At 44.1% G+C, this 20,418-nt stretch overlaps 6 protein-coding genes across 6 annotated transcripts; 2 read left to right on the top strand and 4 right to left on the bottom strand.

The window, feature by feature from the left end:
- Nucleotides 1-291: 291 nt before the first annotated feature.
- Nucleotides 292-2,447, bottom strand: GL218_08616 (Vanillyl-alcohol oxidase; the record flags this gene model as incomplete). The annotated part of the gene is made up of 7 exons (XM_033585420.1): nt 292-1,158; nt 1,215-1,253; nt 1,315-1,399; nt 1,459-1,843; nt 1,898-2,053; nt 2,100-2,110; nt 2,182-2,447. 7 exons carry the CDS (start codon nt 2,445-2,447, stop codon nt 292-294), a joined length of 1,809 nt encoding a protein of 602 aa, XP_033440573.1.
- Nucleotides 2,448-3,482: 1,035 nt separating this feature from the next.
- On the top strand, nt 3,483-4,025 carry GL218_08615 (uncharacterized protein; the record flags this gene model as incomplete). The annotated part of the gene is made up of 1 exon (XM_033585419.1): nt 3,483-4,025. One exon carries the CDS (start codon nt 3,483-3,485, stop codon nt 4,023-4,025), a length of 543 nt encoding a protein of 180 aa, XP_033440371.1.
- Nucleotides 4,026-6,654: 2,629 nt separating this feature from the next.
- GL218_08614 (L-ascorbate oxidase) lies at nt 6,655-8,733 on the bottom strand (the record flags this gene model as incomplete). Its single annotated transcript, XM_033585418.1, has 4 exons — nt 6,655-6,803; nt 6,866-7,335; nt 7,397-8,397; nt 8,461-8,733. The coding sequence occupies 4 exons, from the start codon at nt 8,731-8,733 to the stop codon at nt 6,655-6,657; spliced, it is 1,893 nt and encodes a 630-aa protein (XP_033440372.1).
- Nucleotides 8,734-11,126: 2,393 nt separating this feature from the next.
- GL218_08613 (L-arabinitol 4-dehydrogenase) lies at nt 11,127-12,590 on the bottom strand (the record flags this gene model as incomplete). The annotated part of the gene is made up of 5 exons (XM_033585417.1): nt 11,127-11,330; nt 11,398-11,866; nt 11,949-12,108; nt 12,209-12,336; nt 12,397-12,590. The coding sequence occupies 5 exons, from the start codon at nt 12,588-12,590 to the stop codon at nt 11,127-11,129; spliced, it is 1,155 nt and encodes a 384-aa protein (XP_033440570.1).
- A 3,869-nt stretch (nt 12,591-16,459) lies between these two features.
- GL218_08612 (uncharacterized protein) lies at nt 16,460-16,864 on the top strand (the record flags this gene model as incomplete). The annotated part of the gene is made up of 1 exon (XM_033585416.1): nt 16,460-16,864. The coding sequence occupies one exon, from the start codon at nt 16,460-16,462 to the stop codon at nt 16,862-16,864; it is 405 nt and encodes a 134-aa protein (XP_033440571.1).
- Nucleotides 16,865-17,857: 993 nt separating this feature from the next.
- Nucleotides 17,858-18,960, bottom strand: GL218_08611 (uncharacterized protein; the record flags this gene model as incomplete). Its single annotated transcript, XM_033585415.1, has 3 exons — nt 17,858-18,021; nt 18,082-18,742; nt 18,898-18,960. The coding sequence occupies 3 exons, from the start codon at nt 18,958-18,960 to the stop codon at nt 17,858-17,860; spliced, it is 888 nt and encodes a 295-aa protein (XP_033440568.1).
- Between the last annotated feature and the right edge of the window lie 1,458 nt (nt 18,961-20,418).

Genomic DNA, 20,418 nt, shown 5'->3' with positions numbered 1-20,418 from the left:
TCGGACCCATCTGACTAGATATGACTGCTTCGATTCATAACACCCCGCGGCCATCACTGTTAGATTCTAAGCCATTCGAAAGCAGCATATGACCTTGGGGTATGTTGATCTGATGGTAGCAAGTGAGAGTTTATGAAATTCTATTTGTGAACCATAGTCCGACAATATCCTGCTCGACCCGCAACTGTCAAGAACCCGCTCTGAAGGTAAGTTACTTCGATGTCTTGTAGTTCTCTTATGTGCTGTTTAATTGGAACTCTCATTTAATAACGGCAGAGCAGGCTAACCACCCTATGAAGGTGGCGCAACGCCATCGCCTTGAGAATTCCCACCGCTGGCCTTCGTCATCTCCCACCCTCGATTCCTATACTTCTTCGGCCAGATACCACAGCGCCCGGGAGCCATGATGCCGTTAGGATCCAGCGCATCCTTCAACCTCTCGTGGAACTTCATCAGCGCACCGTCGTTCCAGTTATATGTTCCAGCGACCTGATCCATTAGCACCAGATGCGTTCGATATTCTCCATACCCACACGCCGCGGCGTCCTCCACCAGATGTCGTAGGCAGTCTAGCACATCTTTTCGGCGCTTGGGATCTGCGCGATCATATACAAGCTCGACGATGAGATGCATTTCGCGTAGACCGACGCAGAACGCCGGAAACAGGTCAACTCCGAATTCGTCATGTCTTTTCTTAGCTAGCTCGAATAACTTGGTCGCGTCGGTGCCACGGATTGGGCTGACAGGCGAGAATGCGATATGGGCGCCGTTGGGCATCCAATTGACCCAACGTAACTCATGGAGTTCAGGAGTACCTGAGGCGATGCGGTCCCTAGCCCAAAAATACTCATCTGGTGGCAGCGTCGACGGATCAATCCGACGAGCACCCGGGACCTTCTTGAATTCGGTGTCGATAATAGAGAGCTTATACTGGCGGATATGCGGGGGGCCATACGACATGCCATAGTATGCCCACGTATGGTCACCAATGGGTAGAGTGGCCGCAACCTCGTGGACCACACTATCCGGAATCGTACCCTCACCTTTATAAAAGTCGGTTCGCGGTCTACCGCGGACTGCGATAGTTTGCGTGACATGGCGCAGTTGTGCAACATTCTCTAGGATATTGCTAATTCGGAGCGGACGAATGATCTCGATCTAAAGGTACTAGCTTTTAGCACTCCGCATAACGTTGTCTTGATTAGGATACTTACTAGCTGGTTAAGGTCTTCTTCCTTTTGAAAGGTGTACATCTGCCAAATACAACATTAGTACTTCACAATTGCAGATTTCCAGCCATGATTGAAGCCTTACAAAACCTTCATGTCCGCCTGGGTTCGGCATCAACGTCATTCCCATCTTGGTCACAATGCCAAAGTTAGACTGCGAGAAAATTCCACTAGATGCCAGTTTGTGAGTAAAAGGTTGCCACTCTCAATGTCAATGGGGATGACTAACTCGGAATATGGGCCAAACCCGTAAGGAAACGTCTGCCAAGTATTGTTACCCGGAAGAGCGCCCATACCAGTTCGGATGACCTCTCCCGTTGGAAGTACAACTTCTAAACCCGAATGGCATGCCCAATGGTCTCCGTAAGGCGTGTATCCAACGCCGCGATCTACAGTGTTCCCTATGACGGAACCGCCGCCGACATCTGGAACATCAATCCAAAGATGATCGTATCCCTTTTTTTTGATCGCGTCATGAAGAGCAAAGAAGGAGACACCCGGCTCAAGAAGGCACGTATAATCTTCTGGGCTAATGTCAAGTATCTTGTTCATGCGTCTGCCAAGATCAACAAGGACGGATCCACGCACTCGAGGAGCTGCACCGCCATATCCCACTGATACCATTAGTTACAATGTCCATTATATTCTACCTCTGCCCACTGACTTACGATTTCGACCCATTGAAATGGGGGAAATGGGTATGTGGTACTTGTTCGCCCATAGAACAACTTGCTGGACTTCTTCGGTACTTCCAGGATAGACCATTGCTGATGGTACCAATTCCTCTTCATCGAGGATTGTCATCAAGTCATGGGTATTCGGATCTACATATGTTAGACAACAGTTTCTAGTCATTTACGCTTCACTAACGTTCCATGTACCTATTGCACCAATGTTAGAATACATGTTACTAGTAGACTAGGTAGTCTATAGTACGATACTGATGACTTACCATCCATCTTTCAACGGCTTGTTATTACGTTCGACATTATCTTGGCCCAGCTGCTTCTCAAGTTCACCAAGCGCAGTAACAAACACCTGCTCTTCAACACCAGGAGGGATAACAGGTCGTCTGTCACTTGTGGCTTTGGGTTTTGTTCTTGTTTCAAAGACGCCGGCTTTAGCCTCGCGAGCTTTCTCTAGTAGGAATTCCGGGATACCAGAGTGCTTCTCCGAAAGAAGCGGCACGTCTGACTGAGCCTCATCTAAAAAGGACATGGCGTAAAGATCTAACAGGTGAGTCAACCAAGCATTAGGGGACCAAATACGGTACTCCGTTGTTAGATCATCTTATTTATATGCCACTCATATATCGTGCAGCCAAGGGCTATCGTCTACCCCGCAGGTAGCTAACCTCGTCAACTCATCTGCCGAATATCGACCCTGCATTGTGCCGATCGCCGGCGTTAAAAGGAGGATTCCAACTCCAGAAACTCGTATGTCCCAGGAACGGCGGAAGATCTAGACCAGTTTTATCAAGCAGATGTGTCTTCGGGTCACTCTTCTCCAATATACACGCATGCAGCTGTTAAGCCTACTTGGGGTCAGCTGAGCTGCTTGTGCATCATCCTAGCTCTTAACTAGCCTACCTTATGATAGAAGTTTTCGAGACTCCAATATGTCAAGTAGGTAGGAATATAGCAATTGTTGGTTTGAAGAGCATAGCTAAACCGAGGTTTCTGGACCTCATATTCAGTATCTCAGTATCCGAATACTTCTCCAAATTTATCGTGTGCTTTTAACATTTACTTAGTCGGTTCGTGATCTGCGAAACTAATACTTAGTATACGACCATATTGCTACAGAATATAGCTGAAATCTTGAAACATAGCATCATCAAGTCAAGGAATTAATTATGATTCAGGTGATAATGAAATTATTTCATCTCACTAAAAGATAGAAAAGGGGTTGTGATATGCTATTAACAGCCATATGCATGAATTGAGCTACCTATCTCCTTTTCTCAAACACCCTTATTTATACTTCGTACTGTGCCACAAACTACGTCAACTTTCCGCATATTGACCCGCCTTTTCTCCTCAAAATATGCAAGTTACCCCACAGTTCCATTGTTCCACATCCACACCGAAACAGCTCCAACAGCTTAAAGAAGCTATTAAAATTTAGCTAAACTAATAAGAATCCAACTTACATAAAAACTGTCTTAAAATAGTCAGCTTCCTCTTTGTCTCAGCTCCATCTTCTCTTTTCAATAGCGCTAAAGTGTACTAACCTATTTATTATCTTATCAAAATGCCTGGAGACGAAATCAAGCATCCAACCCCAGCTGAAGCCTTCAAACTTGCCGCTAACCATGCCGCTCTGCTGCGGGGTCTATTTCTCGACCCTCGGTACAAGTACCTTCAAGACCCCACGCCAACCTTCATAAAACCCAACCTCGATGATACCCCCGCCGGTCTTTACTTCGTTTCCGACTTCGTTCAGAGGACTTATGTCGAATACGTCGTCCCCTTCCTACCAGCCGGCGCCACTCGAAAGTGTAAAGCCATCGCTAACCCATGGGCGTGGAATGATCCCACCTATTCGTGGGAGTGGGAGTGGGACGAGCAGACGTCGACGTTGAAGGATAAGGATGGCAATGTTATCGATTTCCCCAAGTTGCCGGAAGCCGATGCTGTTAATAAGATGAGCGACGTGTTAGGTAGAGGGTTCATGGCTCGGAAGATAATCCTCGAGAATCGCACCGACATTAAAGCTCGACTAATGGTTGGAGGCCAACCCTTTGACTTTGGTAAAGAAGTGGAAGATATCGTGAAGGAGACCTATCCTTTTTGATAAGGAAGCCATAATAGACAGTATGTTGACAATATTGGACTATGCCCACTAGGATTGGGGATCGATTTGCCTATACTACAATCTGGATGTTGCTATAGGGACTTTGGTGGGCTACGTCTTGTTATCGTCCGGAATATTTTGGCCTCGTTTGACACAAATTCCACGACCAAGTCACTCTGATTTATCGGATTTAGCCAGAAGAGAATGCTCTCGCGAATTTAATAACTAGGGTAAAAAGGATAGCAAGGTTTCATGCCTAAAAGATCATTACACATGTTAAGATTCTTATACAACAGTGAAATTCGCTGACCGTAGAACCACACATTTCTCAACCATAGTCAGATATCAGATTATTAAACATTATCTAAGAGCCTCCACCTTAAAGTTCAATACATCGTTCTGGGGTATTCAACAATAGTTGAATGAGTATCTACCTGTTGCGGTGATTTCTTTTTCCACTTCTTCATCATTGCTATCGTTGATCACTATCGGTGGAATGATAGGATAATGTGATGTTGTATTGGGACGATTCTAACACCCCACTTCCAATTGGGTCAAGTCTTCTATAATTGAATAGGTACCTAGGTACCTATCGTAGCTGGATCTGGGTTTGTGGGCTAGTAGGATTTCAATCCAATAATTGGTCGGAGTATTTGTCTTGCTGACGATTTGGGCATCGTTCAGACCGAAACGGTCTTCTCCGTAAGTTCTTCCGCGCCTCTTCGGATTTTTGGTTTTTGGTTTCCATCTAACTTTTGTGTAGCTATGCGGATCTCTTCATGGGTGTATGCATATTTTGTCAGAAGCCATTTTTCTTGAGAGAGACGTATTTGTCACCTTTGTTGTTGAGGCACGCGTTTGTATTGCGATGGTAATTAACTGATAAGGAAAGTTGACAATGACATATTGCAAATAGACAACGAAACTTTTGTCGTCATGATGCGACCACTATGTCTTGGGTAGGTAACCTTCTATCTAATCGCATTTGTTGTAGTAGAAGTTGTTTGCCTTGATAGAAATGCGCTCTTGTTTTATGCAGGCTTGATACGCCGAGTATGGGTGTCGACGAATCATTTAGTTCATCAATGGATGTGATATTATAGGTGTGGCTGTTAAATCGTCGATCATACTGTCGTACCCTTTCCCCTTGCGTCTGGACATTATCATCCTTTTCAAATGTTAGCATCTAAATGAAACGCCGTAATGAAATATACATATTTGTGACTTACGCGCTTTACGATCCATTCCATCTGCCCGCTAGCCATGTCGCAGTTCCTTGCTCTGTCGTGGAACTAGTCTTCGACATTGAAGATCTCCTGTTGGTCTACGTTAAATATAACCTCTTTGGCCTGTTGTGTAGTTGTAAGCCGTAATATAGTTAGATACGGTCTCGCTTATAGCTGTTTAGTTGTTGTCAGGTTACTGGTTAGGATAGTTTTTTTTTTTTTTTTTTTTTTGGTCAAGTTTCTTTGCTTGGGTTACATGTGTTTTCGCCTTAAAGGTATCTATGACCCATTCGTCTGGGTAGGGTTTGAGCTCTTGACTTTGAGCCCTTTGTGTTGGTCTGGAAGATGGCGGGGGAGCTTGATATTTGCTCTTGGTCTCTGGAGGTAATAGAGTTACGAATGCTATAATTCGTGTCCTCTCAGAGGTTATCTTACGCACCCAAGGGAGACTGTTGTTCTCGTGGAGGAATGCAGCCACTTGGCAGCAATTTGCTATCTCATCCTCTGACATCTGTTTTAAGTTTGACTAAGGAAGAGGGGTAGGTCTGGTCTGGGGATGAGGTTTGGGGATGAAGAAGACGGGGAGACGTTGTGGTATCTGTGGTATCTGTGGTATATCCTTCTGCCGAGATGGGCTGAATGAATATATACGATTTAGGAAAAAGACGGAGTGGAGCTACCAGAAGTGTAGTTAGTAGTTGTTAAGTTGAAGAGATGATGTTTTAGAGAACATTAGTACTGAGCACTGAACTTAAATCTTGAATGTTAGATAAGTTCTTTTGCGCAATATCTACAGTTCTTTCTTGAGGTAGTCACTTCCATTTGCAAGATGTAGATAGACACCTACCATTTCATTAAAGACCATACAGCTGTCGCTGCCAGTGGCCAATGCGTGTCGGGGACCGGCAGGACCTTCCCTATGATTAAACCTTCTCAAGAGCCCACGTTACTTCCGTATTTCGCATTAATCCACCAGTTACCTAAGCTCGGAACCGGCCGAAAACTTGGTCACATCTTGATCTAGGCGACCCCGGCGGTTGTTCGGGTACCTGAGCAGCTGAAGTCAGCTCAGCTGCAACGCGGTGGCACAGGTTCAAAGATAGTACCGGTTATAGCTTAATTGACCACACTACGAATCCAGAACCATGGTACTGGAGGGCAATATAAGTGGATATCAATAGAAGGAGGTAGTCAGGTATATAATATAGTGAAGTTATGTAAGATAGGATATAATACATGCAATTATTAAAATAAAGAATACTCCCGCGTACAACCCATTTAAAACCAATAAATGCCCTTCTAAATATCCTTTTTGATCGCTAATCATGACATGACGTGTTTGATGTTAAGTACCTAGGAGATAGGCGTTCAATTGATTATTAGGTAGGTACGCCACCAGTCATTTACTCTGTATAATACTCTAAGACTAGCGGGTCATCGGTTGCGCTTCCGTACGCATTACCGCCGTAGTCTAAGTAGCCGCTTATGTACGGTGGGGGGATCTCCCGAAGGATCGACAGTGCATCGCCAAAAACCCAGGCGGTTTGCATACCTGGCACGATAATGTTAGTATAAATAAAATTAATAAATTCGGTATCAATCAAGTAGTCTTACCCATAATCATATGCTGCAGGATGTGGCAATGCATCATCCAGGCACCCACATTGTCTTCTGTAACTCGGATTCGCCACGCTCGCCAACCGGACGTGGTGTTATCGGCACCCTTAGATGCATATCGATGTAGCATCGTCGTGTCTCGTTTCATAGGTGTATAATTCTTGAAGTGCTTCTCGTTGGCCACCGCATTGTATGTACCGTCGCCTGATCCAAGGTCCCAATAATGTTCGCCATGTGCGTGCATAGGATGATACTCGAAGCCACCTGTAGGGCCCGAATTACTTTGCCATACGATATCTAGGACCTCACCAACTAGGGCTGGGAATGCTCTTGTTTTAGGGTCCCATCCGTTATTGGCTAATGCTGCTTGGTAGTCTGGCGTCTTTCCTTCGATGTAGGCTTGAATTAGGTATGGTGTATAATGTAGTTTCTGCGCTTCTACTTCCGTCCATGTCAGATTATTTTGCCTACACTGTCAGTTAATAATCCATGTTATGCTAGTCATAAATGAGCTGAGTTAATACTTACACCCACACCATTGAGCCATTTATTGTACTCCCGTCGTATGTGCCATTGATAATATCCTGGCTCACCGTGATGTACAAGGTCCGGGTTACTTCCTTGAGCGTAGGGAATGGCTTGCTAACATTCAAGGGCGACAGAGTGTATTCTAGCCACTGAGGAATTGAGCTACCATCTGGAGGTAGAGTAACAGGCGGCTTATCAGGGAATTTCGGCAATCTACGCTTATGTTTTCCATCTCGTGGATTGGGCGACCGATGTTCTTGTACCGCATTTCTCCTTGTCTTCGCTGTTAAGCTATCGATGTTGTATTGTAATAGCGCATATCCTCCCATGTCTTCTGGACGGCCACGGCTTTCGAATCGAAACCAATACTGACCCTTCTTCCCGTCCGCTTCAAGTTCATGTTCACTCTTTGTAGTTAGCAGAACATCGAATCGTTGACCACTTCCAATCTGGATATGATCTGTAATAGCGGGTTTCGAGTAAAGCCCATCGGCGGCGATCACCGTGAGATTAGGGTGACTTTCAATACCAAATTGTACAAATGATATAGCAGTTCCGCCAACAAATCGAACTCGGTATGTCGTTGAGGGTTCCACGTTGACGATATAGGGTTTGCAAGAGTCGTCGGGTGCTTCCTCGAATGATTTATTTCCAGTACGGTCGTTGAAGATCAAGGCATTGGGTTCGCCTGACCACTTGAAGGGTTTAGATGTGAGACCCGTTTCTACCTCCTCGTCCGTTTTCATGTACCAGTCGGCGAATACAATGGGAATATCTTCATCATATTGGTAAGGCGGCTCGTCTTGATCCTCTACTACCAATAGTCCGTGGGCTGTGACGGCTTGAAATCCCATATGAGAATGGTAGAAATAAGTACCGGCGTCGCCTACCTCAGGGTGTATTTCGTAGTCAAAGAACCTGCCCGGAGCTATTGGCCATTGGGACACTATAGGTGTCCCATCCGAGAAAGGTGCTGTTCGCATGGTGAGTCCATGCCAGTGCTAAGAATCCATGAGTCAGATAAGGACGTACACCAATGTCTTGGCCGTTTAGCTCTCACATACCACCGTGAAATTAAGATCAGACATGTCGTTGTATACTCTGACCCAAGTTGTCTTTCCCTCCTTCAAGTATAAAGGAGGCCCGGGCATTGTGCCATTAAATATTACCGACTCGCGCTGCTCGCAGTTCATAGTAATCTCCTCGAAGGTTACATGAAGTATATATTCGGGTTGCCATGACGAATCGTGAATAGATGCTGTCGTAGCGACGGCACCTCTTTGTAGTAGTCCTACTTGCAGTAGTGCTGAGGGCAACAGGCTCAAATGCCACCGCATCTTGAAGCGACGAACTTGAGTTTGCAACGAAGGCAGGCTTGCAAACTTAACAATCCGACATTTGGCAGGTCTGAGAATATTTTATACAACTTCGCACGTCAGGGTATGTGAACCCGAACCGGCTAGGGGTGGACCCGAGATCAATCTAGCAAATATCAATAGCGAAGGAATGATCCCCATCCTTATTACTACGGTACGTCCTCATGACCCATGCATGATTATGGCCCTTTAGTTGGACGGCGTGTAACTCAAGCCGGGGGGGTCACCACATGGACATGCTCGATATGTGGGAGGAGATCTATGAGCTAGCCCACTAGGGAGCTGAATAAGACCTAAAATTGAGGCTATCCGCACGACGGGTAACAGGTAGGTTCAGATAACAGTCACGCAACTGAGAACTAATTTGAACTCTTCACGATGAAATTTCACCTTTCATCGCTCGTTATGCGTAGCGAGTCTTGACAAGATTCAGGGAGACCGAGATTCAGACTGTGAATCGAGTAGGATAGTACGGAGGTTCCAACCGTGGGGAATTATCGCGTATGCATGCTGCAAACCCGTAGATAATCTGGTGTACCGATCCCTACATTTAGAGGCATCTATTTTCTTGTCTCATGTTTTAAGAATGCGCCCTCGCGCGAGACGGGGATGTCGGCACTACAGATCGCGATAGCAAACGGCGAAGCCGACAAACATTAGTAGTATGGACGATATGGATAGTATGAATAGTATGGATGGGTAACAGTCGGAACAGATGCCAAGCACTCTATCTGAAAATCAAGAGCTTCTCATGCCCGTATCGGCAATTAGAGGAGAATATGTCTATAATTTCCCCTTTTTAGGATACCAAACCCCACTAGAGACCAGCTTAGTGTGGCAACGGGAGTAAAACGAGTGAGATGGATAGAAAAAAAATTGGGGATAGTCAAGATAGGCGGAGAGGAGGTTGAGAAGAGGTTGAGAAAGGTCAAAGTCTAAAGTCGGTATGACGAATAAAGGTGAGGTCAAAATACATGAGCCAATGTTTCAAGTTTTTTTTTGGCGGTATGATGATCTTCTACGGTGATCTCCAGTGATCTCTAGTGCTCCCTAGTGCTTCCTAGTGCTTTCCAGTGTTTCCCAGTGTTTCCTTCTACATAGTGTATGTACATGGTGGGAACTTCTTAAAACGGACTTGCCTTTTTCAGATTGGGGCTGTATTGATTGGGATGGGAAGGAAGGATGTATGTAAGGGGTTTTCGTATAGTGCATTAGGCTATATTAAATGCAAGTAATCCAATAGGATTATCGTCGCCTACATGTATTACAATCCCGGTTTTCTTATGTCTTATGCAGGTACAGTATAATAAATAGTACCTGATGTATTAAACCGTAAAAGGAGGTAATAAGCGTCGCCACGTTCAAAGCCACTGGTCCCCTAAAATCAGCCGCATAAGTCTAAACACAACAACCTTATCTACCTGGTACCTAGGTACCCACATCCCTATGAGGCACGGGCCATCCATACCTCTTCATTCATACTTCATACATACTTCATGCTTCATGCCACTAACATGTAAGTTCCCCTACCTCCTACACAAAACTTGCTTGCATCAATAGCGCATTCTTCAAAACTCTACTTCAGGTAGATGGTAAGATCATCACGTTATAAATCAGAGTCAATGGCGAGTATCGAAAACGACTATTTGGCTCTTCTGGGCTCATGGTTTAACAAATATGTCTTTCATTGAAGGAACTATTTATTCACGAGGTTAGAATTTAGTGCACATATTCGACTAAAGCTCACTGTCATGAGAAGCTTCGCGAAAGCAGCTGATAACCTTCGGATAGCGGTCCCTCTTAAATGCCGCTTCGCAATCTCGCGACCCCGATCTACCGCTCGGGATCAGCCAACAGACGAGAAAGAAAGGAAGTAGTGAGGCTACATTGCCTTGTTTTGAAGAACAGAAATTGTCCGACGTGGGGCAATATCTAAGTCACATATTGACGACAATGAATATCCCGAAATCTGAGACTAGAAAGCGGCTTGTGACCAATTTTCCCGGATTTGTTCAACGTGACCCAACATTACACAAACACTCACACAACGGATACGAGTGTGGCTGTTCCAGATAATGCTTCGCTTCGGTACGGAGATATGTTCGATTATGCAGCGTCCCTTGAATTCCTATCAGCGAAGAGTTTGCGTCTCGGCTCGGAACTTAGCACTCATCAACCTCTGCTTCTGCATAACCATAGGTACTAAGTTTCTCGATCCTTACCTAGGATAGTGCATGAAGACCAAGTCGCTATTAACGATAAGGCATCTAATATATGTTACCGTTGCAAGTATTTTATAACAGCTACATTAAACTTATATACAAGAAATGTCATATTCGGCTTGCTATTCTCGTTTATAACGACGCTTCAAAGTCATCGACAATATGGACCTTAATACTACCGTTACCAGTAGTAGCATTTAGTTCAAACGCGTCGAGGGCCTTCTCGAGCGGGAACTTATGTGTGACCAATTTATTGAGGTCAAGTATGCCACCGCTCATGCATTGTATGGCGGCCGGCCAAGTGTCCCGATATCGGTTGATAAACTTGAGATCAATCTATATTAACAGTATCATGTTAGCTGTTGATTCTCCAAAATGGTGTACGATTATGTCAACAACTGACCTCAGCAAGGGATAAATGCATAAAAGGGATATTATTCATGACCGGCTTTCCCACGCCAATCACCATCAGTGTTCCTCCTCTGCGAACAGAGAAGGCAGCTGTGCAGACGCTGCTCTCAACACCAGTACACTCCATTACTGATGCCGGGGCCGAATACTCATCCTTTCCGTATAGCTTTCGGATCTCTCTAGCGTTTTCCTCGGCACTTAGCTTTGAATTGATTTGGTAGGTTTGGCAACGTGGGACGAATTCCCTAGCGAACTCGAGACGCTTTGGGTCAATATCTGTAATGACAAGTGGGTGAGCACCAGATGCCCTCGCAGCAGCTAAAGCAACGAGCCCAATTGGACCTGCGCCGCAAACTAATGTCGGGCGACCAAGCTTCACATTAGCTCCATTGATGCCGTGGAGTATTACACTTAGTGGTTCAAGCAGTGCACCCTCGGAATAACTTAGATTATCTGGGATCCTTGGGACTTGTCAGCTCTGTCTTAGTTACGAATAGTCTTGTGGCCCAGACATATGGACTAGCAGATCTGGATCGAACATACTTGTATAGCCACTTTGCCGGGTGAACCTTGAATCTCTGGATAGTTCCATTATAGGGCCATATTCCGGAAAATTTGACGTCCTCGCAAAGATTGTATCGGCCTTCCATACATAGAAAGCATTTTTCGCAGGGCTCTTGGGGCTCAACTCCCACTCTATCCCCTAAACAGACGATCAAGATCTCCGGTTAGCACAACATATAAAGATCTTGCCAAGTGCAAAACACAACTTCGCACAGGTACGAGATCAAAAGCAGGCTCACCTGGTTTGAGATTGGTCACTCCCTCTCCGCACTTAAGCACAATACCAGCAGCTTCATGCCCTAGGATGCAATCACCCTTAACCTCAAGAGATCCAATGCGTCCCGATTTCCAAAGGTGCATATCTGATCTATATAGCTGAAAGTTAGTTCGCTATGCGGGATACTCGAAACGCACGAATGAAACTTACCCGCAGATACCTGAACATTTGATCTGCAAAGTTACCTCTCCGACACCGGGTTCCTCGATAGGAGCATCCACCAACTTCAGCTGATGATCCTCGGTAACTTGCAGTGACGGGTTTTTGAAACCCTTTGCAATTCCATTAGTGTGGCCATTCGCGTGGCCATTTGAATGGTCGCCGTTCAAGTCTATCCCCGGCATGTTTAATAGGTAATGTGCTTTGATAGTGTTTCGTTCCACGACTGAGCCAAATTTCAATCGATGGGTTGTAATGAGGGATTTCGTAGCCTTCAATTAAAGTATAATAGTACTAAGCTCGTCGACTCGAAGAACCACGTTTCGTTTTATAAATTTCCGTGGCTACCGCGATCCGTATATTTCTCAACGGGTTTAATCATGGAAGGCCGGTTAGCCCAATTAGGACTTCCGGCGGCGACATCGTCCACGAGCATACCCAGGACCTACCACCGGCGTAAGCGTGACAGGAGCCAATGTGGGGAAACCAATCCTATTGGACATTTGCCAATTCATCCCCTGCCCTAGTTCTTGGTCTGTCTCCGCATACCGACAGTCCAGACCACCCAAAACGACCTCGAGAGAAGCTCGCGATTCGCCTTTCCCAAAGACCCGCATATTCCGACCATCAGGCTTTGTCCCCATAGCTGCATTTTGTGCTCCCTTTGGCACGGGGAGAGCAAGAGAACAATGCTACCATAGTATTGCATGGTTCCTACCCTATCTACCACTGCGATGCTCCCATATTATTGTGTATGAATGGTTCCTTTTATAGGGCTTTTAACCTCTTAGGTATTAAAGGATATATGAAGGCAATAGGACGTGCCAGCCTCCAAACCAGGGTTATTATACGTAAATACGTAAGTGTGATTCTCTTGGCTAACTCTGTGGTTCCTTTATTATTACTACTACTACTCACTGCTGCAATCGCTGAGTGTTCATGTAACGCTCCTCTGCCGAATTTCGGTCTACGATATTGCAGATGGGGCGAACTAGTGGAATAATCACTCTACTTCACCGGTCTATCACAAAATGTAGACGCGCGAATGGAGACACGCGGTTTTTTATCCCTCGACGTCCTAAACCGTATGCTCTATCAAGCCTGTTTGAGTTGCGGGCGAGAACAATTTCCCGAAAAGTCTTTCCGGGGACCAGACTACCTAGTGCTAGCTGCCCCCTCACTGCGCCGTACTTCCCCCCCGCCATGCTCGGCTTTCCCATCCCGCAAAGATGGATGACAGACTAAATTCGGCTTGTTAAAAGATGCTCCACTCCCAGCGTGTTGGTTAGGTAGCGTGGTTGACGGGAGGACCCGCACATAGTTTGGCGAGATCGCTCTTTGCTGTGATGCCTCACATCTATAGGTGATATACCACGGCTAGCGCGGAATATGTCGTCTACCAAGGATGGATCAAGTCTTAAAACATATTCGTTTATCAGACCGGCAATAGCTCACTAACATTTGGTCGGACCACTAAGAGATGCAGTCTAGTTTTGGGTTCAACTCGTCTCAGAAAGCAAGATGTTATAGCCATTTCCTGATGACTATGACCACGACGAGGTTCCAACTTTCTTCTAAGCTAAAAGTAACGTCTAGTCAACAAGCGTGCAGTGCTGTACCTGTCGATCGAAGCCTCCCTACCCACGTCGTTTGACATCGACGGCGCTCTGTCAGGGTCGTGCCGATCAGGGTACCTATGGGTCTCCGTTGCTAGATTCCTTCTCTGGAACTAGAAAGGAAGCAAGTACCCGAAGCGCGAGATACACCAGTTGTATAACCTTAGGGACATAACTTACATGCCCTTCTACTATAGACATTATAAAGCCGAATCACGCATTAAGAGACCTGCGTCACGAATAGGTAGAGGCTGGTTGGCCTGTTAAGTTCTAGAGACTCGCAATCTGGTTGGTACGTTGGTCACCGGTCAAGCTACAATGCATGAAAACCGTGAGAGTATCAATCTGACCCCCACGACTCCTTAGTATTCCGGGTTCCACGTTATCTCAGTGCTCGGAATTGCCCATATATTCGCTGTACAATAAGAATATCAATCGTACCCTATGGGATCAACCACCCATATACCGCTCTAATAGTAATATAATCATTCCGACAAGAGCTGATATCTTATAGTAATTCACACACCAAAGATATCTCAAGGTGTCAGGGCCCTTTGCGATAGCCAAGCGAAGCAGCCTTCCATACAAATTTGCATACGTCATGCTTTCGGCATCATGCATTATGTTGCATCGAGGTATCTTTTCCGGTTGTGTTATGTGCCACTTCAAATTTACAGGCACCACCAATGCCGTGAACACTTCGTTGAATATAAACGTTTTTATACACAGTTGTTTCAAACGCTACCTAATTATGTAAAAGTTCAAGAAATTGAAAAGTTTAATCAATATATTACGGATGATACTCTCCGAGACAAGTTGTAATGGATTAACGTGAGCCATGATATTTAATCCTAGGTTCTCTTATGCAGCCAGCAATCTTGCAGAATCTTAATCTACCGATGTGACGATCATCTGCAGCTACCGTTAATAGCAATGGATGCTGCTATCTTGCTTATACTAGTTGTTATGTACGTTCCCATGGAACGTTTGGTTGAGCCTAAATGGAGGCAAATCATATCCACTTTAGTACTAACATATGTACCTACCTGTAGAGAAGTAATTTCTATCAGCAAACTGCAGAGAGCCATGCATCTAATGACCAATTCTGAATTATCATGTACGTATATTTAATATACGTATCTTCTCTGTATATCTTTTGACGTGCCTAGTAAGCTGTAGCTACGTTGCGGAGATGAAACCATCTCAAAGCACTAGTTAGACGGATAGTATTGTTAGAATTAATTCTAACAGTGAATGTGTAGTTATTCTGGTCTTTCCTATCATACTACCTAGGTACCTATTCACGTATAAGTAATTAGTTCCGGACTCCCTTGCTTATTGAATAATATTGTACCTTGTAAGCTAATACAAACAAGACAAAACCCTAGGCGATGTTTTCTCATATACCCACAGCAAACCTCTTACTTGCTAGAACACTTTAACTTCCGAGATAGAAAGCTTGCATTTATTATACTAGTTGTTAAATCTCCAATGCCTACCTAGGAGGTAACTTCCTAATTCACCATATAGTTAGTTAATTCATAGAAAGCAAACTAATTTCTAGCCCATTTCTCTTGTTATTTTCAACCATCTTACTCGAATGCAAATCCGAGACAATAGCAACTAGAGAAAGTCAAATATATATTCTATCCTTAGTGAGTACCTGACTTTTAGTATTTCTCTTAGCTAATTATAGATTATTTATGATCTATGTCGCTATTACCCTAAGTATCAAGTAGAGTACTGATGGCGCAGATGTCTAAATGTTTAACGGTAGTTAACTTCGAATAATTAGGTACTTAAGTCTACTATCTATATAGGGGGCTATATAGAGTCTCTTTGATAAGCGTGATAATTCCTTGGACTAGGAAGTCCACATGAGGTAAGCTGGTACATTCTAGTTGATATCTCTTCACCATTTAAACTAGGAACATACGCGGAGACGGCAGGCATATCATCCATAATCAATTATCTAAGTTAGGTACCTCTCAACCCATGGTCCATGGGCAAATACCCATATGATACCCGAAAAAAAATCTTTTTGGAAGGTCAACGACGGGAAACTGGATCTGTTGCAAGTAGCCGTCGTAGAAGTATTGCTGCCTGACAAACAGAGCAGGTGGTCCATGCACGCTCATTGTGACCCAACACACCATACGTTAACTAAAATCTACAAGTTTTGACTTATCTTATGTTGCCTTATTTCCACGCAGCATAAATCAAAGAACAGGACGAATAGTTTCATTATTATTCCATTTTACGCAAACTTTAATCAACCCATGATGGATATATTTAACATCCTCCACTTCATCTTCCAGTTGGCATTAGGTTGGTTCGAGGACGATTTTCCACCTGAAAAACTTTTTCGAAATGCAAGAATGGAAAAAAGCATTGTAGAGGCCAACTTCTATCATGGGTGCAGCCCATGCTCGCCCAATATGGGCCCAACAGGACCATGGCCCGGTCGCATATACAAAATTCGAGACCCGGAGACCGAGCGACAAATTACACTCGTAAATGGGGAGCTCAAGTTAGAAAAAGACATGGGCAACCAGGGAGGGTATCACTGGCAGTGCATAGAAACAGATGGGTACCTGGGATTTCGGAACCCCAGTAATAACGTGCACATGGGCCATAACAACTGGGGTCAGTTCGTCGCCCGAGAGTATCACCACTGGGGGTGGGAATTCTTTAACACGAGAGCTCATCCAGATGGGGGCCAGCTATTGTTAACAGTTCATGGCAACGAAATGCGGAAAATGGTAGTTGAGAAGGGTACCTTTAAGCTGGTAGAGACAAAGGGTGACGGTACGGCATGGGAATTTGTGGAGGTTCCTACATGAAGCGGTTATGAATATCCATGGGGTTAATACTATAGGTTAAACTTCCTATCTATTGTTGAGTATAGATACGGAAGTGGTTCAATGCTTATATGGTGAAATATATCTGTATCTGAATAATACGCCCAAAAATTAGAATGATAATGAATAAATATACCTATAAATACTAGTTATAAGAGCAACGCATTCTTTTATAATAACAACAATTTTCCTACTTAACCTAGTATATAAGATATAGCTTAGAAGTATTGTAAGGTTGAACTAATATAGCCTCAGCTTTCTGGGGAGTCATCGTCTCATAGTATAAAAGGGGGCTGATTATCAGCATAATTTCGGCAGTATAGTCCAAAGCCAACAGTATAGCACTATAATAAAGACTCATTTTGTTCTAGTCAAGACTTGTATTATATTTAGATTGATATACTAACTTATGGAAATGTGTAAGTGCAACACCTAATGCTTAACCCCTTATATTGCATTAAATATAATGGGCCTAACTATTGCTGTGAATATATGCAATTTTTTATAATTGTATAATAGGAAGGGACGCCATGATTAGGGATACTACGATTAGATATCACAACATCAGCAAGATAAGTTTAGGCGGTTAAGCCAATGTAACATGATAAGAAAAATTAAACGAGTTTACCAGATGCATAAAAGTTGTCATATATCATTGCTTTAAAATTAACCTGGGTTTGGTTCATTTCAATAGCTAAGGCATCATCATGACTTTGGGTCTGTCAGGGTAGTTTCCTAAGAAGCCTAAATAGTATCTATCTGTAAAACACCGAACGCCATGCCAGAGTGATTAGAATTCATCGCAGAATACGAGGCTCTCTATGCATCGTGCTATAAACAACGATTTAGCCTTTAGATCTAAACTGGAGAGATATTCTCTCTGGTATAATCATAGCCTAGATTGATTTAGACTATGTCATCACGACTCTTATTGTATACTGCCAGTCGTTAGGCACCCGCACCATTGAAGGATTATCATCCAGAAGTGGTATTGGGGAACGCGCTGGCTGCTCTACTGAGACCACGGAGAGCGTCGGGCATAGAGCCGGACTGAAGAGTGTTGATGAACTCATCAACAACACTAGGGTCTTCTAAGTCTTGTGCTCGTGTACGGACTAGCCAGTACTCAAAGGGGCCCCCTTTTAACCAAATATTAGCATATGTTAAATAAAGTAAACTAAATCACATGAATTACTTACGATTGAATGCAAGTGCGGTACCAAGCTCTTCACAACGTTCACTCGGAGTATGCTCTGTATGCATGTCGAGGAAGTGGTTGATCATTTTAGAAACGTCCTTGAGCGGCCACTTGCAAGGCGCACTAGGAACGCGATTGGCACCTGCCTCTAGAAACTTCGGCGATGTGCAGAGACGGCACTTCCAGAAACCAAGTCGCTGGAAATTAGTAGTACCCGAGCCATTCAAGTCCATAGCTGGTTGGGCTTCCATGGTCTCATCGTCATCACTGTCTAACGGCTTCGTAGTGCGCTGTCTCTTAACTCCAGAAGTTGAGGCAGGAGTGCCCGTAGCATTGCGATACTGCTGGGTCTTATAGGTAGGGGTAGCCGAGGCAGCAGCGGCAGCTGAGTTGCGTGCCTGGGCATCTAATTGCTGAATCCTGTGCTGGCAACTACGGATGTTGTGGCCACAGTCTAGGACACGTATCTGTAAAGTTCTTACCTCCTGAGGGGTGAGATCGGCAGAAGCAAGCTGATTTCGGCAGAAGTCCAAGTCGTAGCGATATGCACTGATGTCCTCGTTCATCTGACGGCGGGTTATCTCGTTCAGATTGCTACTCTCATAGTTGAGAGAGCGAGGATCTAGGGATCCATTGGCAGCAGACATGACACCGTTAGGGAACTGCAGCCAGGTGTCAATAAATATAAGGCTGCTTACTCATAAGGTACAAGAAGGAAAAGTTGATGATGTCAACTTTTCAACAAAGGATTATATTACCATCGAATTATTGGATAGGTGATAAAGAACTGCAGGATATATTATGAGCATTAACTTACCTCAAAGATTCGGGCGATATCAGGCACGAAGCGCTGGACGAAAGATGGGCGCTGCCGAGACATTGTGGAATAAGGAAGAGGATAATATGTTATATCCTGAGCACCGTAGGAGAAGAAGGGCAATGACGGCAAGAGGAGAACAGGTCGTATATTAACCTGACTCGGCAGTACCGATGGTTGGGTTATGATCAAGAAGGCACGCAGGTAGCCCGGATCAAGATTAACGGAAGTCGCCGACTTCACGGAGCAGGGGCAGGCGTGACATGAATATTATAGATATGCTCGGCCCCGGGCTTCACGTGACTAATTCAAGAACAAGTTAAAGCAATATTAAAAATATGCAATTAACTCTTAATTTAGCAAGATAGATGAAACTAAGTAAATAAAGTCGATGATGTGGTTGGCGAGATAAAAGTGTATAGACAATAGGGGTAGTAAAGAAGAATTATAGGAGGGAAGAAAAAAAAGAAAAGAAAAAAAAAGGGAATGAAAAAAAAAGAGACCGTGGAGAAAAAAAAAAAGAAAAATTTTCAGATTAAAACTTAAGGGTACAACACTACTTTTTTCCAACAAATACCGTTTCTTGTACCTTCCAACTTTACATCTAATTGGCAGGTATATCAAAGGACACCTTTTGATAACGTGCATACCATATTTTTACAGTATGTGGTTTCATATTTCGTTATTGTCGCCTTGTAAGAGGTCAATGTAGTAACTGCTTGCGGCTCAGGTACAAGGTGCAGAGGACGCTAATGGACCAATGAGGTTAGTTCATTTTTCAAGCTTTCAGGACTCTGTTTGTGAGCTGCCCCACCAGATTGCCTGATATAGTAATGATATTTTGATAGCCTTTTCCTTTTTCTTTTCCTTCTTTTTCTTTTCTCTTTTTCTTTTCCATTTAGGAGGCTGTTAACAAATTGGGGGCCTACTATTCGCTAGAAGAGATATAACATGCAGAGATAATCTCATCTGAGACAATTTCTTTTATTTCTCTCGGTGGTACCCTATGGTGCCACATAAGCATGGCTAGCCAGGCAATTTTGTGGTAGGGTCTGGTATTGGCGGCTGTAGAGGTCCAATTGTCGGGTAGCATAGACCTTTTGGTGTAGCAAAATAGGCCTACTAGGGTAGGAGGTAAACATTAATCAAATTATCATGCGGAGAATGGAATTATCCCGGAGTGGGCCCCACTCGGAGCTTCCGGTGGAAGTTGCGGGGTTTCTTGCCGTGCCGGTTTTTGTTGCCCGGGATGGAAAGAAAGTTCGGTGCAGCATTAATACACATGAACACAAATGCTAAGGCATCTCAGACAAAAGAGGGCTAGTATGGGTTGGATAATGACTTGTAGCTTATATACTACTTTATAAATGATTCTAGTTTTCAGAATATTTATTATATGAAATAGTACTATTATAAGGCCTGTAATATCTTTTACAGATCGGTACTTAAGTAGGTAACACATGAATTATAATAAAATATTATTTTAAATTAAAGGTGTTATATAATCTTATGGGAACGTTG

Source organism: Daldinia childiae (genome assembly GCF_008694065.1).
Source record: "Daldinia childiae strain JS-1345 chromosome Unknown Scaffold13, whole genome shotgun sequence".
Lineage (NCBI taxonomy): Eukaryota > Fungi > Ascomycota > Sordariomycetes > Xylariales > Hypoxylaceae > Daldinia > Daldinia childiae.
The sequence above is the reverse complement of the archived record's forward strand: the minus strand, read 5'-3'. Positions and strand labels throughout refer to the sequence as shown.